Consider the following 19,701-nt stretch of genomic DNA (forward strand, 5'->3'; position numbering starts at 1 on the left):
AAAGCAGATGAGCTACTATAGACATGAACTTGAAAATCAAGCAGTTGAAGAAGGAAAAAAGAAACACTGAAGCCAAGAGAGTATAGCAGCACTCTCTTCAGTACAGCACAACCTTTCAACTTTGAACCTTCAAGTCTTCTCTCATTCTTCCTGCAAAACAACTCTGCTCTCTACTCTGGTGGATTTACTGAAGACTGATATCCAACAGCAGATTCCAACCACCCAGGCAACAATGTGGAAGATATTTAGGCTTTCCAACAATAGATTGAAAGGGATCTGTCCTTGGGCTGCAGTTCAGCTTGACCCAGACAACATCTATATTTTCCTCTTTCTAATCTTTGACATAATAAAAGCAAACAAGAACAAACAAGGAATTTTAGCAGATCCTCCTTTGTTTGTATTCCAGGCCTGGTGTTAAGTCATGCTTTGTACCAGCCCCATTACTGGCATTAGGTCAGCAATGAAACTTGAAATCAGAAAGAGACCAAATATCTCATGTTCCCTATTGAATACCTCTGGATATAACTCAGCAATTAAAAAAAAATACTTTCCTTGAGAAGCCTGTGTATAGATGAGAATAGAGCTGCTTGTCATTTTACCCAAAAAAGGTAGCTAATGATTTTTTAAAGTATTTTAACAGAAAGTTGATACAGTATCTACTGCAAATAATAGGTCATTAGATGATAAGGGACTCGCTGATTCATTGACTTGCTTTTATTACTAAGTAATAAAACTTATATAATGTTTTGTTTAATATTAAAAAAAGTTCCATTAAAAATATTCCAAAAGAAAACAAGTAAGCAAAAGAAACAACAGTAATGCCATTTGGATTTGTGTTTTCCCACATACAGAAACATGACAATGACTGCTTGTAAAAACATGTCAACATTTTCCAAGGGAGAAAGAGATGTAAACACAAGCTTGTCTAAAGCATTTGCATCAGATTTAGATTTAAAAGCTCCTTTTTGTTGTCTTAGGCTGTGATGGTCTCTTTTCAAGGACATCTCCTTCCAAAAGGAAAGGTGAAGGTGTATTGGGTCTTCAATAAATGCTCATCTCAAAGCTGTTTGTCTCTAAATCTAAAAGAGATTTCTGCAGTGGTTAGGAGGAATGAGGGGTGTGGCAAGGGGAAGGGGGAACTGATCTTCTCTGTTACATCTCTATTCTCTGTATATCTCAAAGAAACTTTCTGAGTATTCAGCTGCCCTGTGTAGCCTTCAGAAATCCTTTGCTCCTTCATCTTGCAAATCCTACCCCCAGGAAGCTATCCTAACCCCTAGCACATGAATGACCAATTTTTAGTTAATTTTGCTGTTTACGAGGCTCTTCCAATAATTTAAGACATCATTATTTTTCAAATGTATAAAACACAGGTATTGGACTGTGAAATCAGGTGTAAATAGACCATTTCAATTTTGTATTAACCTGTCTCTCCAATTAGGAAAGAATTACCAAGATGTAATAGTTTCCTTTGGTTTTTTGCTTGCCTCTTCTCAGCTGAGAAGTTCCCCCCCCCCACCCTTCCCTTCCAAAATATCTCCCTCATTTTCCCTCCTCTTAGTCCCAAACCCTTCTAAGAAAGCCTCTTAATCAAGATTAGAAGAGTCCGTCCTGGGCAACTGCAGAGCAGGAGAGTCAAGAGTTGAAGGTCAGCAGGGGAGGAAACGTTTTAAATTTTCATCAACATGATAGCAAAAGACTAGGCATAAAAACTGTGTCTGATCTGTCTTTTTAAGCAGGCTAATGCAAAGAGAACCTGCTCAGAAAAAGCTTTGAAAGACAAATTAATAACCCTATTGATTTTCCATCACTGGAGCCATCCTTTTGAATGCAATATGAAGCTGCAATGAATGAAGTCACTCAAGCCCCTGTACAGCTATGACAGGGAGCTGCTCAGAGAGCATTTTGCTCTAATGAAAGCCTAACAAAGATTCCCCAATGTCTTACAGGAGCCAAAACATACTCCATTTTCAACGTCATATACTTTGTCTAGAAGGCAGGAATGGGGGTAGTTGGTTTTCTTCCTTACCAAGAAGGCAGAACTGTAGCATCAGTAAGTGAAAGGCACCCTGGGGACTCTGCCTCTTCACCTGATTTCCCTTCATGTACCTCTGGTCAAGAAGGAACCACTGAGGACTTTAACCAATTTTCACAGTTAACTAATTACCTGTGTTCAATCAGTCCAGCCCTGTGTTACAGTGGGTAGGAAGGGAGACTGACCATCATCTCTACAAATAATCATCATCCCCCCCAAATAAGTATTTAAGTGTCCTAAAAAGCAAATAACAGTATTTCTCCACTTTTCATCTCGTGCACTACACTAGGTGCTGCATGCAGTCTTTGTTTTGGCTTTGGATGAGATCACCAGGCACTCATCACTGATTTTCAGTGCAGTGGAGAACAGCTGCACCCACCAATATTCTCCTGAGAAACTGCACTCCATTCCACATCCAACGAGCACAAAGACCTCAGAAAGCTCAGCCCTAAAGGTCTTCTGGAGCTAAAAATGCCACTGTCAACAGGCAACTCCTCCATACCATTTTCATTCTCCTGTCATTTTTTTTTCCAGGGCAATTGAAAACAGTCAGAAAATGGCATGCCAAGAGGCTTCCTGCTCTATTAGCACTCTCTGCCAGACCCTACAAGGGCTCATCACAGACTCCAGAGAGCAGGGACACAGAGTCATGTAAACATGAAGCCAGTTTCCTCTTTAGCTCTTTGCAGATTAGATGGTCAAGGCCTCTATAACATAGATCTGAAAAAAAGTTATTCTTGAAAAGGTCATAAATGTAGTCTGGCAGATCATTCCGCCTCCTGTGGTCAAGGATCCCTTGCTCTCTGCTTCCTGGAAGACTGCTTTATGGAGCCAACAGTAAGACTGCTGCCAGGTATCATCTTGCTGTCATATTTATATTCAATAGCAGGAAAAAAAGCATAATGAATTTTGCACTGTTCGGTCTGGTTAAGATCATCACAACTTTTTCAGTCAACTTAATCAACAATAAGGGAACCACACTATTTCCACTTGTGTGTAGGTGCCAGAAATACCACAGTGCTTATATAACACCTCACTCATACAAACAGCTTTCTTGCAAGGGGACATTTTTCACTTTCTAGGTCACTCATTGATTTTAAAAGCCCAAAACAACAACCCTATACCACACACTTTATACTAAAGTATTCTTACAATTTCTTTTTCCTATGGAATATGCTTCTCTTAATTTCCAATAATTTTCAATACCTTAAAGGTAATACAGGACAGATGGAGACAGGCAGCAATTTGCAGATAGTTTCCACCCTGGAAACAAAACTACATGAGAGTAAACTCTAAAAACACATTTTGGCATGTAATTCAACACAGAAAGGTCTGTGCTCTGCACCACTGGTTCCTGGTTATATGTTTTACTACTGTGGGAGCTTCCTGCATGCCAGTGATGTGGCACAACTCAGACTCCTGCAGAAGCAAAAGCTTAAGGCCTTACTGTATTGGAGAGAGGATATTATGCAGATGTCTGCTCACAGGGGCCCTACCCTCTAGCTCATCCTCTGTCTTCCAAAATAAAAAAGTTTGGAAGGCACTGAGAGAGAATCTTTTAAGACCCTTCTTGGGGAAAACAGTTCTCTGTACCACACATCCTGCATATTTCTGACCTTCAACCTAAACTTGAGGGGAAAAAAATAATATAACAGGATTTTCAGCACTAGACATCAGAGTCACTGACAGCAATCCTGATGTTGCAGAAATTAGCATTCCAGGAATTGGGAAGACTAGACAGAACTGGGCATAACTAATTCAGTGGCTTCTGTCATGGAGGGATGCAAACACGTGTTCCTCTTTGTGAGCAGCACTAATGCTCTTGAAATGACATAAGAACATTTGGTGGGAAACCAGTTCTAACTAACCATACCGATACAAAACAAAACCTTCCCAAGGTGCAAGTCCATTTTAAACTGACTAAACCACTTTTGTTGGGCTATCAGCAGCAAGTCAACAGTGTTCCAGATAACTCTTTTCATCAAACCCCTACAAACTGCATTGTAATCAGACTGAATTTGCTGCACCAAAATCATCCTCCTGCTTGAAATGCAGAAAGAACCACTTACCTGGAACCTCTGAACCAACTCCAGTGACTGGCTGTCATTCTGGTCTGCTTCAAGGATTACATCTGTCAGTTTATGTATGATCACATCCAAAGGGCCCTGATCTTCAATGGGTTTGGTGAGGTCAAGCTGAAGAAACCAGAGAGAAACATTTTATTAATATATGGGGGATCCAGTCTCCTGTCCCTGCCACCATCCAAGGTGCTGCTGCCACACAGGTGACATTTAATTTACACAGTGCCTTTGTTTTGGTATGTTATCCAAATCCTTGAGATATTACACATCATTGAGTGCTAGAAAACTTTACTCAGACACTTATTTCTCAGCAGTGTAGCTCTAATTCCATGAAAAACAGTGAAGTCATCAGCAAGTACCCTTCATCCAAACATCTCCCTGTGCTTCTCCACCCTAAACCAACATATGGCTCTTCAGCTCAGTTTCCTGGTATGGTCACACAGCTTCCTGGTACATTCACATACATGCAAAAGGAATGAGCCAACAAGGATTAACACCACTAATAAAAGGAAGGTCTGCTGTGCCTGCTGGGATTGCACAAAACAGGACAGGAATAAAGGTAACACAAAAGCAAGTGAGTCAGGATCTGTAGAAATTCATCTGCTACTGAGACAGCTATTTAGCTGTTATCAGGAGGGTGCAGCTCCCAGACAACTCCCAGTAGCAGACTTTGGCAGTTAGCTGGGTAGGAGACAAAGATTTGGGGTGAGGAGTGCAGAAAGTCTGCTCCAGACAGCACAGGAAGGCATGAAAACAGTGGCAATGTGTTAGAGGGCTTGGTCCCAGTACCAAAACAGGGTTCAAGAGCAGAGGAACCACCTGCACTGAAAAAGGATTGAGGAATTCTCTCTTGCTGAAATATCAATGCAAAGAAGTTTACTGGACCCGTATGAGATGCATGCAAGGATCCTAAGACAGCTGGCCAGTGTTACTGTGAGGGCTTGGATTTATCAGGATATAAATCAAAACTTTGGAGATTCCAACTAAATCAGGCAAAAAAAAAATCTACCACAAGGGCAGTCTAGTTGCAGCTGAATCCCACAGAGGTGGCAGGATCTCAATTTTTCAATATGTTCAATACCTGACTGGACAAAGCTCTAAGCAACTTAGTCTAAATTTAATGCTAAATCTGCTTTGATGAAGATGATGTATTGCAGACCCCTAAGATGCTCACAGAACTTGATCCCATGAAGCTACTCACCAGATTTAATATTAGTTCAGAGTAAGTCAGAACTGGCTCATGTTCAACACACCAGGCCACTCACAGCACAAAAGCTGTGAGTCAATTCAACCAGTTGTGAGACCTACTGCATCAATGACAACTCAATCTTGTAAATGCCAAACCAGGAACATCTTTGAGAGGAAAGATGGATGTGTGCTTACTAAAGTTAGCATCTGATTTTACCTGCATGATCTTTTCTATTGCTGCTTTCTTTTTTATTCAGCTCTGGTGAAGAAGGGTGTGAGAGGCACAGGAGGGAGAGGAGTACTGGGCTGCTGCTTATGCTGTTTTCTGTCTCACTGGCTTGAGTTTTGTCCTACTAAAATTTCCCACCCCTACAGAAATGGCCCTGCTTTGAATTAAGGAGTGAGTGCCTTAAAGAAGGTAATGCTATAACACAGAATCAAACTAAGAAAACTAAACCAGCAGAGATCTATCAGCCTTATATTAATTTGCTAGTTGCTAATGTAATTGATCCACAGAGCTGAATGACTTTTCTTGTGAAGGCACTCTTATCTGGGCCAGGCTTCCCTGAGCAGAATAATTGAAGGTACCTGTGGCACAAAAGCAAATTGAAAGACTGCCAGTTCCTCCCTCAGAGACCACCCTTGCTTGCCCATTACTGTATGCTCCTAGTAACAGTTATGGGTTGGGCTTCTGAAGTCCTTATGCAGATTCCAATCCAACTGGAGAACACAGTGTGTGTCTCTCTTCCAAGGAGACGAACAGAGGCACTGCTCACAGGTGGGCAGCCACTCCTACAAGCCAAGAGACCAGCAGGACAGACAGTGTGGAAGCTCAGGGATGGGTAAGCTGTGGCCAGGTGAGGCAGTCCACAGAAGGTCTGCCTGTCCTGACATATTTTCACTCTCACAAGAAGTGCAGCACAAAGGCCAGGGGACAGCCTAAGTATCTGCAAAATGAACTGCAGCTTGGCTAAAGAACATGGAAGGAGATAATCAACTTCTTCAACCAAGTTCCAGAAAAATCAGTTAATATCCTTAAAAGAAATCTCAAATGACTATACTGCTGCTTCTGATTTTTTTCCATCTGCCTATCACATCTGGAAGGAAACAGCAAAACACAGAGTCCATTTAACTAGGTCAGAAAGTTCACGGTTGCCAAGGTACTAAATTCTGAATTAATCCATTCTCAGGACGTGCAGTTTGAAAAGCAGTAAGAAGCAAGTAAGCATTTGAGATTGGTTACCCCTCTACATTCTTCCTGAACTTCCAGCTCAATCTGCATGGAAGCATTCAGAAAACAAGAACAGTCCTCCCTTTCAGCCTTGACCCAAGAATAGAAGTAAGCCTTCAAGGCAAATCCAGGCATTTCCAGCACAGTGTTTTCCACAAGCATAAGACATCTGGGCAAGATAACTTCTTCACAACAGTTGTGCCAGCTAAACACAAAAGGTATATTTTGAGAACAAAACCAAATGCATGTACTTTGCACACTGGAAAGCATTAAAAAGGCTCCCCCCAACACTGTTTTGCTTCCCCCTCACCAGTAAAGCAGTGTGAGAAAAAACAGCATGATAAAGCAGCTTCTCTGGAAGGAAGTTCAGTGACCACTTCAATTGCCTCAAAAAGGACAGCAGGTACATTTTAGCCACAAAAACCTTCAAAATTTGATCCAGGATTTTGTGGATTGGAGGATCAAACCACTTGCAAGAATAAGTTCTCTGTGTTTAGAGCCATGCTGTAGAAAGCAAATATTCCTGGGCTGTGTGGAATTTGGAAGAGATTTACCTTCCTTTTATGCACTAAGAAAAAAAAGTAAAAGCAGAAGGAAAAAAATGATTCGAGAAGGTAAAAAGAAGCCTTTTCAAAGTGGAGTATCAAATCCAAAAAGAAGTCAGTGAAAGCAAAGTGCAAAATTTCTGATGGCCCTCTGCTGAGACCAACACTGACTCATTGTTTGTCATCAGCTGGAATTTGAGCCCTCCTACTTCCCTTCCCTTTCAGCATCCCTCTGAATGATCTCTGCATTTGACATGGTCACCCAAAGGTTTGTTATTGCAAAGAACCTACACCATAGCAACAGAAGTGAGAGAAAAGATTTATCAGCACCAGCCTGAAAAACCAGAGATAAATCTATGGTGCCTCTTCTTCTGTGAGGTAGGCTTTAGCCTGCAGCACACTCTGCTTGCACTTCTTTATGTTAAAAAACCAATCCCAACCAGGTATTGGTTTCATGGCACTGTCACTTATCACCAAAACCCAGCAAAACTCGGGTGCATGACATGGAAAAGAGTATCAATGCTGTAGACAGGAAATATACAAAGCATATATTTGACATGGAGGAGTGCACTGTCTCTGGGTTAAAAACTGCCTGGATGGCCAGGCCCAGAGAGTGGTGGTGAATGGAGATAAATCTGGTGGGGAGCTGGTCACACCTGGTGTTCACCAGGGCTCAGTATTGGTGCCAGTGCTGTTCAATGTCATTAGCAATGATCTGGACAAGGGCATCAAGTGAACCCTCAGTGAGTTTGCAATTCAAACCAAGCTGGGCAGGAGTGTTAATCTCCTGAAGGGTAGGAAGGCTCTGTAGGGGAATCTGGACAGGCCTGATCCATGGGCTGAGACCCAACTCTATGAGATCCACAAAGGTCTGCTGTCAGGTGCTGCACTGGGGTCACTCAAACAACCCCACACAATGCCACAGGCTGGGGCAGAGTGGCTGCAAAGCTGCCTGGTGGAAAAGGGCCTGGGGGTGCCCTCTGACAGCAGCTGAACACGAGCCAGCTGTGCCCAGGTGGCCAAGAAGGCCAATGGCATCCTGGCCTGTGTCAGCAATGGTGTGGCCAGCAGAGCCAGGGCAGGGATTGTCCCCATGATTGTCAGCACTGGTGAGGCCACACCTCAAATGCTGTGTTCAGTTCTGGGCCCCTCAGGACAAGAAAGTCATTGAAGTGTTGAAACATTTCCAGAGAAGGGCAACAGAGCTGGGGAAGGGTGCAGAACATTGGAGAAAAGGAGGCTAAGGAGGGACCATATTGCTCTCTACAGCCACCTGAAAGGAGGCTGTAGCCAGGGGGGAGTTGGTCTCTTCTCCCAAATAACAGTGATAAGACATGGGGAAATGTCCTAAAATTGTACTAGGGGATATTTAGATTGGATACACTGAAAGAAGTCCATCATTAGAACAGGTTACCCCAGGAAGTGGCAGAGTCACCATCCCTGGAGGTGTTTAAAAGACATGTAAATGTGTCCCTTGGGGATCTGGTTTATTGGTGGATTTGGCAGTGCTGGGTTAACAGCTGGACTTGATCCAACCTAAATGATTATATGGTTCTGTATGCCTTTCCTGGCTTTTCAAATCCATATATGGAAGAAACCAAGCAGTAGATAAACGCTCTTATCATAGCTGGCTGCAGCCATCCTGCTCACCTTTTAATAGAAGGATGGGCTGAAAGTTACAAAACACTCCAAGCTTAGAAATGACAGTCTCTCCCACAGGCTTCCCAGAGAATCCACTGGAGAGCAAGTTACAGGCACACAGAGCTCTGTGTCTGCCCTCCTCTCCCCTTCCCTCTTCCTCTGTCCTCCAGGAACACACAGCCAGCACATTATCCAAATCATTATAGAGAAGGGCAAAAAATGTTTATTTCCATTAAGCATAATTTGTTTAAAGTTTTGGGGTTGTTTTTCTCCAGAACCCTGGCAATCCATCTGTATTTCAGGGACAGGGCGAGTGCCTGGCAGAGTGCCATGGTTCTCCACTGGTCCCAACTGCAATCCCACACAAATGCATTTCTGGAAGCTGTGTTTAAAAATAAAACTATGTCCAAGTGGAGAAAATCTGGATTTGTTCACTCAGGGGAAAAAAACCAAGCCAAACAACTACAAATGCTGGATTTAGGAAAAAGAAATATAATTTATAATAAAGATTAAAAATAGTTGTGTATTTTTTGTTTTATTCAGTGTTTCCAGTCCATGGTATAATCAGCTGTATTTCAGAATCTGCCTGATTAGGATTTGTGACTTTGATTTTATTTTTTTTTAAAGCTCTTCTTCCAAAATAGTTTTTGGATTAGCATTCATATGAAATGAAGTTTTAATACCAACCTGTATTTATATTCTTTTATCTGAACCAGAGAGTAATATCCACTGCTATATCCCTGAGCAATGTAGAGTCAACATTTCTATTTATCTTCACTTTTCGCTTATTATATTTTCATTAAAAATTAGGACCCATACAGCTATTCTTCAAACATTTTGCTCCCATTCTCCAACCCACTAACAAACTCCACTCACCAGGACGCTATTCTTCAAACATTTTGCTCCCATTCTCCAACCCACTAACAAACTCCACTCACCAGGACGCTGCTCTAAGTTCTTGCTGTGTTTTCATTTGATGTGCTGCTAGGACTGGGGTGCTCAAGGATGAGCATCCTTAGAACAGGAGTGCACATCCCCTCACAGCAGCCTGTCATGCTGCAGGTAGAAAATGTTCATGAGACTTTCAGCCAAAGGAGGTAAATAAAGGTAGAAGGTAAACTAGAAATCCAAGCCTTCTCAATAGGCAGCATCAAATCATCAGATGCTAGCTTAATAAAATGCCACAGAAGGGAAAGTTGAAATCCATTCAACTTTCTGGTTGGTTCAACCTGTCAATGCTCTCTGCTACACATTTCACCAGTCACAGTCCAAAAGCCCCTTTGTGGCAATCTAACCCCTCTCCTCCCTGTGAACTGGACACACAACTTCAGCCTGATCTGACTTCTTTGCTCCTTAATTATTCTTGTATACAGAATTTTCTATGCAAATCTATTGTATTCTGCTATTCAAATACTCAAGTAAGGCTGTATTGGTCCCAAGACATGTGGTGTTTATTCCAATCTTAATTCAGCCTCTTAAACTCCACTGCATGAAAACCTTCAGGATTTCTGCCCTCATCTTCCACTCCTGGGGCTATTTTCTACTCTGTATTTTTATCACATACATTTATATCAAAAAGCTTGTAAAATAAAGCTTTTCAAATTCTTCTCCCAACCCCAGCTCCAGTGTTTACCTGTGCTGTGCATCAATACTGAGCAAGTCATAATGAAAAAAAGTCACAAGCTCAGATGAGAAAGCCAAGTCTTCATAAAGCTGAACCCTGACAGCTCATCTGTTGGTGGACACTGTTCTCTCCCAAAAAACTCCAAGAAAGCATCTAAAAATATCTTAAGCACTTTGGAGAGGGAAGGGAAGCAGCAAAAATCAATACTGTCGAGTTCACTGTTTCACCCCACTGAAAAAAGTAAACAAAAATACAGATGATATTCTAATTGCAGATGAGAATGTGCTTGGTTTTGACAGAAAGTGGGAAATTTTCCTGAAAGAAATCAGGAAAACAGTTGTGCATGTCCATCTATACATGTAAGACCCACTTGTGCAGTGGGTGAGCAAAGAGTGAGCCAGCACTGCTCTGGCCTGTGCAGTAACACTGGGATAAGTTACTGCATCCCAGTTACTCAAACCTCTCCCACTGCTCCCCTGATCTCCCTCCTTACTCCTCTGACCCTGGTAGAGAGGGTCAGGGGTATATTTCCACTCAGCATCATCCTCCTGTCAGTAGAACAGAATGGCACAGAAACCTGACTGCTCTTGGGACAAACCAAGGGAAATCCATAAGAACAAATAAGACCAGCACATGCTTCTTTCATTAATTAAATCCTTCAGAGCAGTCCCCTCTGGTCCTGTCCCTCCAGAGACTACACACTTAAAAAAGCAGCTGTCAGGTCTGTGCAGCACAAAACTGACACAAATGACTCCCTGCCAAAGCATGGAAGGTAACACAGTGTATATCACTAAACATTTCCTCACCAGGAAAGACATTATGCTACCTGGCATTTTCAGTGGTATGCAGGCTCTGGTAGCTCCTAAAATATCCATGTATTGTAACTAAATAAATATTTGTATATTTAGGAGATTTTCTCATCATCTCTCTTTCTGAGAAAAAAAGTTGCCTGAGCTTTCATCATGCCCAGATAGTGCAAAAGTATTCAGCACTTGCTGCTGCTGCTCATGAGGCCAAAGGATACCAAAGGGGAACATGAACTCCCCTAGGCAACAAACACCAGCTCTGTCCCATTGCAAAGAGCAAACAAAGGCTGTAAAGAGAGAGCAAAAAGTACACCAGGAGGTGCTGGTTTGTCTCTCCACACCCCCCTTGCCCAGCATGAACCTGCACATCCTGTTGCAGCAGTGGCAATCTGAGAAAGGAAATCCGCTGTGGTGAGGAGACCTCCCCCCACACTGACAACAGGAGAGGGCACCACAGCAGCAGCACCGGTACCAGGCACCCCCTGACAGGGAACTCTGCCCCAGGCAGGAAGGAAACACCTTGAAAATACCCTACACCTTCCTCCTGGTCTTTCTGAAATGAGCTTACCCTTCTACCACTGCAGGACACTAGAGGTTATCTGCTGTTCTTCTGCCCAGCTCAGTTTAATAGCACCACCAAAGGAGAAGGAAAGCATGTCCCACACTGTGATATGTCACGCAGACTCTCAGGCAAATATCAGTGACATCCCAGGCATCAAGACATGCCTAAAGGTGAAGAGCAGCATAACACAGCCTGTGAAGCTGGGTTCCATTTTCCCAAGTACTGAAACTTTAACACCAGAGAAGATTCTGGGTTTAAGAGATGGTTTCTTTGTGTTCTCTTGCATTCTTGTGTTTACTTTGCATTCTGCTGGGCACAAGTTGCCAGAGAGTACGTGCAAGCTGCACATTTTCAGGAGCTGCACACAGCTGTTCCCCTGGAAGCCTGGCACCATGTCTGAAACATCTGGGAAGTTCTCACTTCTAGCTGTATTCTAGATTAAATGAAGGCAAAGGAAGCTCAGAGGGGTTTTTTACACTACATATACTAACATACACAGACACCATTTATGGATCACTTCCCCAACTACTACACAAACTGACTAGTTCTTGTACATTCAAGGCTTGTCCCCAAGTAATACAATCCCCCAGGACCTTGGTGAGCATCACCTCCCCACAGCCTCCTCTGCCCCCTCCCACAAAAGCAAAGAGTGAGCCAGCACTGCTCTGGCCTGTGCAGTAACACTGGGATAAGTTACTGCACCCCAGTTACTGATCTCCCTCCTTACTCCTCTGACCCTGGTAGAGAGGGTCAGGGGTATATTTCCACTCAGCATCATCCTCCTATCAGCTCTAAGTTTTGCTCCTTTGCTTCTTTAAAAGCAAGACAAGAAATTTCATGTTTGGGCTATGGCTAAAGTTCTTCACAGAAACCATTTTCAGCCTTTCTATTTTACCCAGGACTGGAACATTGTTACTAGAAACTTTGTTTTAGACTTAGAGCCCAACACACACACAGAAATAAATTCTACCAATTAAAGTTTAACAGCTTGGTTTATGACCTGTACAATACCTTGGCAGTTGCAGAAAGTTCTTTCCAGAACTTGCCAAGATGTGGGAATGGCTGTTTCTGAGCATGATAATAAACTGAGAGCTCATGTCCCACTAGGATTGGACTGCAGTGAGCAGGCTTTTGTAGGCAAGTGGTTAAGCAGCTCAGTCTTACTCCGGGATGGTTTGAAAGGCAATTGCTGATTTTCAGCAATGCAGGAGAAATAATCAATGTTACCCAAATCCAGAAAAGCCTCCTGCCAAGGGTGTCTCCTGAGGTCACCAAGGCTCCTGTGGATTAAGAAGGGCAGCAGAACAAATCCACAGATTAGCAGAGGAGAAAAGTTGAACAGAAAATGTGTGACATGGGAGGATTAGTGCTCCAAAGAATGAAAGCAAGTTATAGAAAAAGAAGAACACAGAAGAATGAGCATTCAGCATAACCTGCCTTGCTTCACTTCCTGGAACTGTCAAAAAGGCAATGTTCAATGCACCAGATTAAAATGCTGTAGAGGAAATCTCAGTAGTGGAAGGTATGGGAAAATTACTATGTGGTTCACAGAATCTCTTGCTCACTTCTGGAATGGGCAAATCAGACCCAGAAACCCTTCTTCTTTTACTTTACACAGCAGAATTTTAATAATTTTTTGAGTGAGCTGGGTCAGTTGTAGCCCAGTTATTGAACTGACAGCTCAATCAACCCTGCAGGAGAGCAGACAGCAGAGGAGTGGAATGGAGACACTATCCATGGAGAACACTCCAGCTAATCTAGAATACAGAAATGGTGCAGCACTACAGCCAGTACAGCCCAGGTAAGCAGAGGGAGAGGCACAAGAGTGGTGAACCATTACTTCTCTAATGTTTTCAACCTTAACTATATTGGAATCAAAACATCAAGACCTTACAGTACTACAAATACTTTTGTTTTTTAACAGCTACTGGATACAGAGAACGTTAAGATGAAGGAAGCATATTCTGAAAGTTGCTCTTGAAGTCACACAAACATGGACTGCCTAACTTCCTTCCTTTTGATCATGGGATTAGATAAGTAGAAAAGCTGATACATAAGAAATATCCCCCAGAAAGCCTGGCTACTACCCTTTATCCTAAGGGCTGACAAAGCTCAGCTCTGGACTTACACCACACAGATCAGGCTCAGCTTTTGGATAATTCTTCAGCAGCACCTGTTAAACATCAAGAGCAGTCAGAGCTCCTGTGTGTGCAGCTGTACTTCTCATGAAATTGCCAATGTCTCTGCTGTGATTCTCTTTTCAACAAAGCTTCCCATCTGGCACAGCCAGGCTGCCAGAACCCTCTTCATTTCTGTTAGCTACTAGCCCCCAGAGAACTGTATTTCTAGGTGCATTTCCCTTTCTCAAGAGACTCTGGATGAGGCCAAGTTGTAAGGAAATGTAGGTAGCACCCAAAGTACATTTAAACCAGTCTGCTCATCACTTTGCTGAATTTATGTGCTGTTTATTGTGTACTAGGAAATTTAAATACATGTGAAGGGAGCAATAGCTGTCTGAGTAGAAAGTTTTTATGCTCTTTATTCACCCCTACCTAAACTAATTAGGATCCCTTCTGAAAAAAAAATCCAAAATTGAAACATACTTCTCTTAAAAAAAAAATCCACCTTCATCCAAACACATGTTTACAGTGCTGCTCATGACCACTGGATAGCTAGCAATGCTTGTGTAACTGCAAATAGTAAGAGGAGGAAGAAGAGGGAGAAGTACACTGGAATAAGACAGGGAAGAAACACAAAAGCTTTAGAAGACTTAGCCTGAAGGGAAAATAAAAACAAATAAGGTTGCTCTTAAACATAGAGAAGGCCACGCTTAGGCTGACCTATATCATATCCCCATGCTGCATGAGCAGAAATCAGAAGAGAGATCATAAAGAGATTGAAGAGACTGGCATTCCCTTCCATTCTGTTCCAGCAAGTATTATTTATGGAAGAATGAAGTTGCCTTTCAATTACAAAGCACTACTTCAGATGAAACCACTGCTCCCAGTGAGACAACATGATGAAACCATCCCTTCCAAGGGTGAATTTAAAGGCATTTGAAATGGTCTGAAATGAACACAGCTGCAAAGGTGAAACAGCTCATCATTTCTCAAATGGAGGAAGAAGGGCATAGGTGAAGGTTATAATCATCCCTCACTGGCCCTGCACTGCTAGAAGGTATCTGAGAAAGGAGCAGAAAATGAAGCTAGGAGAAGGTGGCTGGGACACAGGTAATGCTCTAACTGGAGCCTCATTTGGTCTGACTCATTGCATCAGCAAATACCCTGGCACAGAGGTAGTGATCAATTGTTAATGGCCAAAAGCCTGTTTTGCAACAACTGCAAAACAGATTTTCTTTTTACTTTCTACCATGTCTGATGAAGTCTTCACAAGTGGTCCATGGCTCAGCCATACACCAGACATTTTTTCCCACTCAGGTGAACAGTCTTCCAATGCAGCACCTGCCTAACACATATGGAGACCAATAGGCCAGGCAGAACATTTTAAGTAAAATTCCTTTTAAATGAGAATGCTAAAAGCTCTTGTTTTTGCTGTGCTGAGATTGTCTGACAATCCCTCTGAGGTTATAGCCCAGCTATTCAGAAGCAGGAAAACTAACATAAAGTTTACTAACACAAAGAATACTACATCAAGCTGTGTTAGTTTAAATTACAGGATAAAATGGTATACAATTCAAGCAGATTTATGACTTCAGGATGGCAAATGTATAAAGAAAGTAATTAGTAAAGACTGCCAAGTTGTGAAAAGCTCCAGGATCTCAAAATAAAGGATGCTTAGCATTTTTTGCCAGCATGCCAAAGGGCAAAACATATTTTGGGCGTACTCAAAAGAAGAAAAAATGGGATCTCTGTGCAGCAAGTGTAGGGTTAATATCAAAGATAATATAGAAATAGCCACAAATTTTACACAAATATTTGGCTTCAGCTTTCAGCAAGAATAAAGAGGCTGGTCATGGGGCAGGGCAAGCTGGCGTACAGAGATGGATGCAGATACATCTATGGGAACCAGCAGCCAAAGCCCGAACTCATGGAGTGAGATTCACAGCAGCCAATAACTACAGTAATTTCAGGCTTCTTCCTGCAGTCAGAGAGGAATGAATAAACACCTTGACATTTCAATTTGATTTAGCCTGTCTTACTTTCATGTTCTAGAATAAGAGGAATCACACCTGAAATATGCCTGATCAGAAGGAGCCCAGTGGAGTGGCACAGATGTCAGATGACCCTTCAGAGTTTAATGTGCTGAGGTGAAGGGAAACTCTGTCTCTCCCCTATTGTATACTTAAAAAAAAAACAACCAACCAACCAAAAAACTCCACCACTCCTCCCCCCATCTCTAGAAAACAAAATTAAAATCAATTAAACAAAACATTACATAGGAGATCAGAGGATGGTGATACAAGGGTTCTGAAGAACTGTATACTTTATACAGGGTTTCCAAACAATTAAAAAAAAAAAAGAGGCAACTATAACAGGAAAAGAGAAGAGAGAAAAAAAGATGGCTACTTACTATTCACCTGACCTAGCAGTATAATAGCATTTTAGTACATTTGAAGATGCAAAAAAATAATCAGATCTTCAGGTGTAAATAAAAAAAGGTAGTAAAAAGTGACATGAATCTCAAAAAGACAGACCAGACCCATCTAATTGGCTGTATGATCACTGATTCTCTAGACAGAGAAAATGCAGCAAAGCATTTTCTTTTTTTTTTTCTTTCTCAGTAAAGCATGCAGGCAGGTGGAACTGGAAAAGACAAGGACCTGTAGGAGCAGAGGAAGGTGAATGAAGGGTTAAATAAAAGAGAAGTTGACAATGGAAATGCTGAAAGCAGCAGTGGCAAATCAGAGAGCCTGTGCTAGTGGCATTCCTCAGGCACTGGTTTTCTGATCATTTTATTTAATATCTTCATTAGTGGTCTTAGCACAGTAAGTAGATTACTGATAGACCTTAATATCCACACAGTGTAACTGGCTCCACCACTTAGTATCATGCACAAGGGAGAATCAGAAATAGAACAACACTGAGTAAATACAAAATGAAAATGATGATGACATGACAAAAATTATCTCAGTTTCGCTAGGATTAGGGTATTTTACTTGAGGTTTTAAAGAGTTAAACTATTGAAAAAGGCACTACTGAGAGCCCTATTGAACAGCTTCACCCAGTTCAAGCATCCATGATGAGACGTAGAAAATCAAAATGAAAAGAAGGCTCAAGAATTCAACTAAACTTTTTAAGTTACAGGCTCAAGAACATAGAAGGTCTCTTCCACACATTCCATGGCCACAGATCCTTATAAACGATGCAGATTCTTTGAGTGTTAACCACTTTCTGGCAAGAAATAGCTTACCTTAATCATAAATACTGTAGCTGCACTGGAATAGCAACTGATTTGATGCTATAAATGGGCATTCTTGGGTGTACAGCACAAACTGAAATCTGCTACCCAGGAACACGTTTGTTCCTGCAGTTCCCTAAATATTCTCAGAGGAGCAAAAGAACTAGGAAGTACAGCAATGGAGATCAAACAAAAGAATCTCAGGTTTCAGATTATTCGCTCTTGCATTCCACTTTATAAAGAGAGCACTAAGTGAGCAGCACAGAGGCAAGATTAAAAAAGGACTCAGAAACATCCCTCAGGAAGAAGCAGGCAAAGCAGCACTTTGTCACTGACCTGTAAATCAAGTCTGGCACACTCCCTAGCTCTGGTGTCTTCCCTCATGCACTTGACTGACAAGCCATCCTCTCCAGATGGAGAAGGAACCTGTAGCTCTGCCCTTGGCAAGGCGGCCAAGCCGTGTTGGACTTCTGCAAGGATCCTGCAGATACCTCACTGAGATGGCTGGGCTGATTTACAGGAGTATCAGTGACACAAAAGTAGGTCAAAACTTCATTTTAATTGGTTAATAACAGTTTCAGATTTTGTCTCACAACCCTACCATCCGACTGTTGGGGCTTTAAAATTACATAACCCACCCCTCACTACTCATTTTCTTTTCCTTTTTGCTGTTTGAACAGGAAAATTACTTCCTGTTCAGGGAAGACAGTGAATGCTGGGGTAATTAAATGAGCTAGGAAAAGAACAGCTAAAATTGCATTTTTTATTCGTCACTAACTCTGTTTACAGGAATGTCAAGCCTTCCTGTCACAGCAACAGGTAAAACATCCAAAGAAAATGCTGGTATGCCTTCCACAGACACCAGATCTCATCTTCACTATTCATACTCACTTTAACAGGCAAGGATGGGAAGGGGGTAAAATAGTTAAAATACAAGGACACAGCTAGCTGTCTCTGTGTAGCTTAGGACAGAGAGTGCCAGACACACTCCTAGAAGGTCTCATGCTATAACCTAGTTTTCAACCATATTTGCACACACTCTCTGCCTGAGCTCTGATTTCCAGGCACTTGTCTTGACTGTCACTCAGTTGCCTGTCAAGACATCCCCCACTGCTTCTCATTCATAGCACAGATGATGCTTCATTTGCTCCTTTTCCTTCTCCAATCCTTTGCATGAGGGTAGCTCCAAACTCTTTCCAAATTTCACCATGGCATCACTTCTCCACTGCTTTCACCTGGGCTAAACAAACCCATTCTGTCAACTGCCAGAGAGAGCTGGTCCCAGCTCCTATCTGCCCCCAGACCCCCACTGCAGCAGACATTTCCAGCAGCCTGTTTGACACCTTGGTCTTCCTCCCCTCAGCTGTGTTTTTCATTGTAACCGGACTTCAAGTTGACAATTCTAGTTTTGCTTTTCTACCTCTGGCTCTTACCTCAACCTCTGCTTTCGCTCCTGTCCCAGCTAGCTCTTTGAGCTCTCCTCTTACATCAATCTCTGTGAACGCGAACACCAAACTACTGGGCCTGCTATTTAGAAGTCATCATCAATTCTCTCAAACTCTCTCCTTCTTGCAATCCAGACCTTCCAGATTCCTTGTATTTCTCACTACATCACCCTTCTTTTGGATCAGAGGGAAGTCCTCCCCTGTTCATCTTCAAAATTCTTGAGTTTGTTCTCTCCTACCTCTCACTCACCTACAAAGCCAACTTCCACAGCCTGCTTCAAAAACCCAACCAGTGCCTCAGCATTTTCTTGCATTCTGCTGTTTCCACTGCAGAAAAGCTTGCCATAAACACATACACAGCTCTGTCACTGCTAGACTTCATATCCCTTTTTCCAATTCCTGCTTTGCTGGAGTGACATAAAGTCACTTCTAAAACAGCCAAATGCTCAGGAATCTTCTGTCTTTTCCCCAAAGGTCTCTATTTGACTCCATCTACCAGCTTGACCACACCTAGATTTAGAGAAGCAAGGGTACAGGTGTGACACTGCCCATAAACATGGCTGCACAGCTTTGAGCAAGGACACTCTGAACTTCTAAGGGCAGAACAACATGCACAGAGGCATCTCAGCTGAACTTAGAGCCTTGACCACTGAGAAAGTTTTTCACAAAAAAAAGGTAAGCGTAATATACACATTTATATATGGTAAACACATTTATATATTTTCTTTTACATATATATTCCTACCTTTCTAAAAGCCCTTGTTGGAGAAGGTCTACATACACATGTTCTTCCTCCTCTTTGCTTCTAACTAGTTAATTTTCACTTAGGACATGGCAGAGAAGAAACCACTACATTGCCACTCTGAACCATCTTCAGAAACCAAGAACTTATGTTGAGCTTCTGCACATTTCCCTGTAGTCATTTGTCACCACTGGAGTATTTAAAAGCCTACATTTCAGGGTGAAAAGGGGGCTTGAAACCACTACATTGCATTTCAGTGACATCACTTGATAATCAGAAGTACTCTCTGACATTAGTCCTTAAAACTATGACATGAACACAAACTCTTTCCTTTGTTCCACTTGGGAGCCAAGCACCTCACCATAACCAGTCAGCTTCAAGTTCTCTGAGGAGGAAAAACTAAAATCACATATCCTGGCTGGCATGGCTTTTATACCCAGAAG

General features: G+C 42.2%; 1 protein-coding gene across 1 annotated transcript in view; it reads right to left on the bottom strand.

Moving 5' to 3' along the window:
• Nucleotides 1–19,701, bottom strand: part of ITPK1 (inositol-tetrakisphosphate 1-kinase) — a 140,666-nt gene that overhangs the window by 67,106 nt on the left and 53,859 nt on the right. Inside the window, exon 4 of the mRNA XM_036384428.2 lies at nt 4,105–4,230. Within this exon, the coding sequence (XP_036240321.1) occupies nt 4,105–4,230 (126 nt within the window). The remainder of the gene's footprint in view (nt 1–4,104; nt 4,231–19,701) is intronic.

This window comes from Molothrus ater, chromosome 6, assembly GCF_012460135.2.
Source record: "Molothrus ater isolate BHLD 08-10-18 breed brown headed cowbird chromosome 6, BPBGC_Mater_1.1, whole genome shotgun sequence".
Lineage (NCBI taxonomy): Eukaryota > Metazoa > Chordata > Aves > Passeriformes > Icteridae > Molothrus > Molothrus ater.